The following is an 8,038-nucleotide window of genomic DNA, read 5'->3' as shown; positions in this document are numbered from 1 at the left end:
GCGCACGCCGCCGGGTGATCGCAGACAGAAGTACTTTATTATTATTAAGCTACATCCCCAAGCCAAAAGAACATATATTTGAATGAAAAATTACTATTTACCAAAGCAAAAAATGTTGGTGAAAAGTACATTGTTTTAATAATTTCTAAATCTCTTTAATATCTATCATAATATCTCATAGCTAGGTTCTCTTCTCTGATTCTTTTTTTTTTTTTTTTTTTTTTTTTTTTTTTTTGGGTACTGGGGAATTGAACTTGGGTCCTGTGCTTGTGTGAAGCAGACTGGGGAACCACTGAGCTAAATCCCCGGCCTACTTCTTTGTTTTTTCAGTGTTACATTTTTGTTTTGTTTTGCTTTTTTTAATTGAATACGTGAAGGTAGTCTAGTCTCACACGTGTTTGGCCAGAAAAGGCTAATTATAATATTTTTAAAGACTACATTAAAATTCCATTTTCTTAAATGTTATTTGCAATGTAAAATTTGTCCTTTATATGTTAAAAATCCTTTGGATTATCTTACCCTTCAAATGTAGTTTTTTGATTCTGCGTGATTTTGTGATGTTGTGCATTGGTCATTTGGAAGATTTACTGATTTATATACTTCTTTCATGTGCTGACACATAAGGTATGATTTGATAATAGTAAATCATATTGTTCATATCACTACCCATATCATCAGAAAAGTCATTAAATATGAAATTTTTAAGTTCACAGTGGTGTTTGATCCAAGTTTTATAAAATTGTAATTTTAACTTGAAAGTTCAGATTTGTCAATAAAAATATCAGATATTTTCCTCTAAGTCATTTTAAGAAAATGCCAAATATCCTTATCTGAAAACCATGTTCATCAGTCATACATTCTTTCAAGTAAAACTTTTGTTAAAAAAAAAAAAGTGACAATTTAAATGACAGCTCAATCTGAGTGCCTTTCCTGGAGGTAACTAGCATACTTTGCTATACAACAGTAGTTCTTTATTTGTATTTACTGTTTCATTCCATGGAACATTAAAGATTTGCACTCTAAGACCAAAATTTAATAAAAATAACTTACTGCTTTATTAAAGACATTCTTCAGGAAAACTGGCTTTTCCATTTTATTTTTTTTTTTTTTTAAACTATATGCATGTCAGTGAATCAGTTGTGGCACTATTTAGATTGACACTAAAATACAGTATGTACTAGTATTTTTACACACTTTTGCTTGGAAGTCACTGGCATTAAGACACAAAGATATCTGGTTTGTAGAGATCTAGATATTTTTAAGATTTAAGAAAGTACTCTATAAGCTTGGTGTGGTGGTGCACACATAATAATCCCAGCACTTAGAAGGCTAAGGCAGGAAGATCACTGTAAGTTTGAGACCAGCCTGGGCAAGATAGTGAGTTCAAGGCCACCCTAAACTATATAGCAAGCCCTTGTCTCTATAGAGTACAAGACCCTGTCCTCTATAAAGAAAAAGAAATGATATTAGAGTATGAATTTATGATTTCTGGAGTACTTTGATATTTTTCTATTTCTGTGTTATACTTCCATCTTTACTGTAATTTAATTTTTATTTTTATTACATTTTCCTCCTGCCATTATTGTCAAATTACTAATTCCCCAGTAATAACATTTTTGAATTGTATGATCCTGAGTTCTTATTAAATTGACAGATCAATAATTTCCAAATAATAACTGTCAGTTTTTTAAGTGTATACCTTCTATGAGCCTATCCTTTGAGGCTTACAGTATATATTACATAAATATGTAATTCTTGGTTTTTGGCTTTTAAGGATGTATAGTAATGATTTCCAATCCAGAGTATCTGGTCTCTAAGGAGTATTTTCAGAAATTAAAACAAATTAAATTTATTTGTTATAAGGTTATACAAGTTAAGTGTATAATATTAACAAAAATGTAAATGTATTGTACTAGTATTTATATGTGGAGTGGTATCAACTTAGGTAACACTGGCCATGTTATTCTAATGAACCATCAAGGGCTGGAGGTATAACTCAGTGGTATAGTGCTTATCTAGCATATGTGAGACCTAGGTTAATACTCAGCATCATAAAAACAATGTATGTACACAGACAGACACACACACAAATATTCTGGTAATTTAAATTTGTATATAAGGATTCAGACTGACACTTTGATAATGTTTTTCTATTATACATCATTGTCTCGTTAACATTTCACTGACAAAAATGCTAAGTATTGTGATTTACTTGCTTAAGATTATGCTGCAGTGATGCTAGGTTTGTCTGACTATATCTGTTCAGTCATTCGGAAAAGAATGATTGAGTACTTTCAATATGCCAGATACTATGTCAAGTGCTTAGAGAATGAAAAACTGTCATGATTCCTGCCTTCAAGTATACTTAGATATTATCTAGGAATCTGTCCATTTCTTCTGTGTTTTCCATTTTATTAGAATATAGATTCTCAAAGTAGGTACTGATTAACTGGATTTCTGCAGGATCTTTTTTGATTTCACCCTTTTCATTCTTTTTTTCTTCATTAATTTTATTGGTAATTTTAGGTACACAGTACAATTAACATTCATCATTGGTATCTTGTACCTTTATATGATGCATCTTGGTTCTTATTTTTCCCCATCCCCCTCGTTTTCATTCTTAATTGCATGGATTCGAGCCTTTTCTTTCCTTTTTTTCTTCTTTATAAGGTTGGCTAAGGGTTTGTCAATTTTATTTACTCTTTCAAATAATCAACTCTTTAATTCATTGATTCTTTGTTTTTGTTTTTTTTTTAGTCTCCATTGCATTAATTTACCACTATACATTTCCCTTGTAGGACTGCTTTCACTGCATCCTCTAAGTTCCATTATGTTGTATTGGCATTATCCTTTAATTGTAGAAACTGTCTAATTTCTTCTTTAATCCATTGATTGTTCAGGAGGATGTTATTTAATTTCTTTGTGTTTATGAAGTTTTTGTGGTTTCTTTTGCCATTGATTTCCAATTTCACTGCACTATGGTGTGATAATATGTATGTGATAATTTCAGTTACTTTGCATTTACTTAAGTATGTCCTATGAGCTGACCTAGTCTGTAGTTTATATTTGACAATGTTTTGTGTGAAGCTGAGAAGAATGTATTCTGATGTGGTGCAGAACACTGTAGACATTTACTAAGTCCATTTGCGCAGAGGTTTGGTTCAGTTTTTATATTTCCTTATTGATTTTTTTGTCTAGTTGATCTATCTATTTGTGACAGTAGGGTATATGAATTTATTTGAATTTCTGTGTCCATTAATTTTTTTATATACTTGTGTGTCCTGCTATTTGTTGCATACATATTTATGATTCTTATATCTTACTTTTGGATTGTTCCCTTTACAAGAATATAGTGATCTTTGTCTGTCTTAATCAGCCTTGGATTGAAATCCACTTTGTCTGCAAATAGAATAGCTATTTCTAGGTTCATGTCTCATAGAATATTGTTTTCCATCTTTTGACTTTCAGTCTGTACATTTCTTTTTTAATTAAATGTGTATTTTGCATATAGGATATTGTTGAATCTTGCTTCTTGATCCATTTTACCAGTCTGTTTCTTTTGATTGGTGAATTCAGACCATTTACCTTGGTTACCAGTTATAACTGATAGGTATTGATTTATCCTTGTCATGTTAATTTTCCCGTTGTTGGTTTCCTATTTTTCCCTCTCTGTTTAATTACTTGTGTTGCCTGGTGGATTCATTCTGTTGGGGTTAATGGAGTTATAGTCCTTGTTATTTCTGTCTAGAGTGTCCTTCAGAACATTTTGAAGTGCTGGTTTGGTGCTCATCAATTTTTTCAAGTGTTCTTTGTCACGGAAGTATATTATTTCTCCATCAATTTTTGAAAGATCATTTGCAGTGTATATCATTCTGAGTTGGAAGTTGCTTTCTTTTAGTGACTGAAATATTTTACTCCAAGCTCTCTTTGATTTGAGGGCTTGTGTTGAGACGTCTTCTCTGATTCTGATGGACTTTCATTTATAGGTGATTTTTTTGTTGTTGTTGTTCTCTAGCAGCTTTTAGTATTCTGTCATGTGTTGAATTTCTGGAATTTTGACCATTATATACCTTGGTGTAGATTTTTTTTTTTTTAATCATGGCTAATTGGAGTTGTAATTGCCTTAGTTATTGCATGTCAAATTCTTCTTCCACACTTGGAAAATTTTCTGCCATTACTTCTGTGAACAGGTCTTTTATGTCTTTTGTGCTATCTCCTGCTTTTCATTGCCTTCAATCAATCTTATGTTATTCTTTGTCTCATCTAGCAGCTATTGGATTGATTTTTCATGGTCCCTTGCTATTTTTAAGAAATTTTTCTTTTCATGAAATTGCTAACTGCAATCCTGTCTTTATATCTGCTATTCTGTACTCACATTGGTTCGTTCTGGTGCATATAGTTTCTAACTTGCTGGATATCTAGTTGGATCTCTTTCATGGATTTGATTTCTTTCCTATGTTGGGCATTCATGATTTCCATCATTTTCCTAAGCTTTTTTTAAAAAAATATATATGTATTTGTTTAGTCATTAACCATGTCTTTCATTATGGTAACCATCTCTGTAATTACCTCAGAGATGATTTCTTACTATACTTGAATTTTTTTTTAAAGCCTCATTCATCTGCTTTGTAACTGTTACCACTTCAGAGAGTGCAGGTTGGGTGGCTTTCAAATTGTTCCACCTCATTGTTCCCCAGATTTGCCTCTGATGAACTTCACATCTGGGGTTGCATCTTGCTTAAGTGTCTCCTCATTTTCTTTTTTTAAATTAAGTTTATTGGTACATTTTAGGTATACAATATGATGGCATTCACAAATGGGAATTTGTACCTATCTTGGTTCTTATTTTTCCCCCATTCCCCTGCCCAGAAACCTTACTAGTATTCATAGATTTTAGGTCCTTTCCACCTATGATTTTATAATTACATCTGCCATAGGGAATGTGGAAGAAACCATTTTCCAGAAATAATTTATAATCTTGCCAGGTGTGGTGGCGCACGTCTGTAATCCCAGCACTCAGGAGGCTGAGCTAAGAGGATCACTGTGAGTTTGAGACCAGCCTGGGCTACATAGTGAGTTCCAGGTCAGTCTCAACTACATAGTGAGAACCTGTCTCAAAAAACAAAACAAAACAAAAAAACCAGACAAACAAAAAAATTTATAATCTTGTTGGAAAACCTAGCTATATATACAGAGCTACCCTTGCGTGATGGCTAAGTACAGATGTTCTAGAATCAGACTGTCTTTTGGTTAGGTGTGTGCCCTTGGGCTTCTTCATGCCTCAGCTTCCACAAATATAAAGTGAGGATAAGAATATTACTCCTTCATAGGTTGTTGAGATGAAAAAAAATTAATATATGTGAAGTACCTAGAAACTGCCTGACATGTAGATGATGTCTGTATTTTTCTCTTCTGGCTAGAATGTAAGGTCCACATAATTTGTTTAATGAACTTGTAACAGCTGGATAACAACACTGTAAAGATTGTGAATGAAAAAGTATGTGGATAATATAGACCCATCTTGGGTATTCAAATGAGCATAGATATATTGCGGAATTTCTCTAAAAGCCACATAGATGAGTTAAAATATGTGCTGTGTACTGATACATGATTGAATTGGGTGGATAGAAGTAAGGTTAGAAGAAAGTAAATGAGGGAGAAGACAGATTTTGTTGGATTAATCAGCTGTGTTTTAGGTTAGCATGATTGGTCTTGTTACTTTAACTGGATGGTTTTCACTGTTAAGAATTTATTTAATTTCTTTGGTTTCATAGAATCCTCACTGCAGAATTTCAGCAAAGTCTTGAAAATAGACTGGAATAGACATTAAAAATGTTTATTATGTGTATGCTAATAAGATTATAGGAAATAAAATTTTAAAATGATTAGGGGTCATTGTTACCACTTAAACACTTCTTTTAAACAAATAATATCTTCTGTATTAGAGTTCCCTACAGTAACACAGTCAATAGAAAAAAATATATATAATTATGCAAGGGGCTTTATTAGGTAGGCTTATAGAATCAGACTGAGCGTCCATGATGGCTGTCTCCATGCTGGAGAGCTGGAGGATCCAGTAACTACTCAACTAGAAAGATAGACACCTCGAACAAGAGGGATTGAGGATTTAGATCAAAGGCCTGGAATCTCACTGGAGGATCACTGGTGTGAGTTTCTGTTGGAAGACTGAAGAACTGGAGACCAGTATCCAAAGGCATTGATGAAAACTGGATCTCATCAAAAACAGAACACTTCCTTTTTCTTTCCCTTTTTATTCTCTCCAGGCAGCAGGCCTGCTGATTGGTTCTACCCATATCTGGTGTGGCTCTTTTTCCTTCAGTTTGCTGGACTACATGTCACTTATTACAGACATACCTGGAACTGCCTTTACTGATCTACTAGATGTTTCTTAATCCATTCAAGTTGGCATATAGATTAACTGTCACATCTTTTTTTTTTCCTCATTGAGTTTATTGGTACATTTTAGGTATACACAGTTACATTCATTATTGGGATCTTGTGCCTTTACGTGACAAGTCTTGGTTCTCAATTTTTCACCTTGTCCTTGCCCTCCCTTCACCCCTCCTCTCCTCCCCCTTTACAAACGCTTCACTTTCATTTTTTCATTTTCTCATATTTTTTCCTTTCCCCTTATTAGCTTTCCCCACCCTTCCCACTTTCCCTACACCTTTAGCCCCTTTCTTCCTATTTCACCTTGTCCATTATATCATTAAGGTCTTATGTACTATTATAGTTTATTCACACCAGAGAAACTCTTTGGTATTTACACATGTGTGAATTATTTATTTCACTTAGGAGTATATCCTCAATATGTATCCATTTAACAGTCACATCTTTACTTATACTTTGTAGGTAATTAATAATGCTTGTGCTACTCAAGCCATTGTCAGTGTGCTATTGAACTGTACTCATCAAGATGTCCATTTAGGAGAGACATTGTCAGAGTTTAAAGAATTTTCACAAAGTTTTGATGCAGCTGTGAGTACATTCTTCTTCCTAATTCCAAAATGACCTATTTGTCATAGTTTTTATTTTAATAGACTTTTAAAATTATTTCAGATGAAGGGTTTGGCATTGAGCAATTCAGATGTGATTCGACAAGTGCACAACAGTTTTGCCAGGTAAATAGATTTTATGTTAAATAACTACTGTTTCTTTTTTTTGCTTCTTTGTCTGTCACTGTTTTCTTTTTTTACTGTAGACAACAAATGTTTGAATTTGATGCAAAGACATCAGCCAAAGAAGAAGATGCTTTTCACTTTGTCAGTTACGTTCCTGTTAATGGAAGGCTATATGAATTGGATGGATTAAGAGAAGGACCAATTGATTTAGGTAATCTGGTTCCTGTTCGTGATATTTCTCATTTAGCAAGGGAAAAAAAGTCCATTGTATACACAAAGTTTCTTATATTTTAAAGGTGAAAGTTATAGTAAGGTAGTATAATATGAAGGTCTTAGGTTTTTTTTATAAAATTAATATATAGGAAGGACATGTTGACTACTACAGTTCAATTTAATTTTTTATAGTTTTAATTTTGTCTTAAATTACTTTTTAACACAGGTCATGTAATTTATGTTTTACTTTCCAGTTGATTTTAAAAACTACTCTGAGTGAACTTGAAAAGTTATTCTTGTCATTTTTAAACTAATCATAAGGGACAGCAAGGATTTCTTATTATCATCTTGCATTAAAATATTTTCATTTGGAATTGAACCATTCAGAATTTTAATTTATTGTCTACTAGATAGTTTTCTTTCTAGGTGTGCATTAATATGCTTGCTCTCCTTTGTATAAAGGGTAAATTTTTCCATGTCCTTCTCTATCTTTAATGTTGAGCAAAAATACAGTTATTGAGATTTGGGGGACAATATATGGTTTTGAAACATTACTGAAATAGTAAGTCCACAAAATAAGTGTTTTTTAGTGTTGGGGGTTGAAAGGGGCCTCACCCAAGCACCTTACCACTGAGCTCCAAGCCCCCCACATAATTTTTTTTTTTTTTTTTTTTTTTTTTTTT

General features: G+C 32.8%; 1 protein-coding gene across 2 annotated transcripts in view; it reads left to right on the top strand.

Moving 5' to 3' along the window:
- Positions 1-8,038, top strand: part of Uchl5 (ubiquitin C-terminal hydrolase L5) — a 40,077-nt gene that overhangs the window by 17,002 nt on the left and 15,037 nt on the right. For both annotated transcript variants that reach the window (XM_010608750.3, XM_010608749.3), the window contains exons 4-6: positions 6,874-6,999; positions 7,081-7,142; positions 7,223-7,353. In XM_010608750.3, the coding sequence (XP_010607052.1) occupies positions 6,874-6,999; positions 7,081-7,142; positions 7,223-7,353 (319 nt within the window). The remainder of the gene's footprint in view (positions 1-6,873; positions 7,000-7,080; positions 7,143-7,222; positions 7,354-8,038) is intronic.

Source organism: Fukomys damarensis, unplaced genomic scaffold (assembly GCF_012274545.1).
Source record: "Fukomys damarensis isolate Sample0158 unplaced genomic scaffold, DMR_v1.0_HiC HiC_scaffold_11, whole genome shotgun sequence".
NCBI classification, from domain to species: Eukaryota; Metazoa; Chordata; class Mammalia; order Rodentia; family Bathyergidae; genus Fukomys; species Fukomys damarensis.
This window is presented reverse-complemented; position numbering and strand designations above follow the sequence as displayed.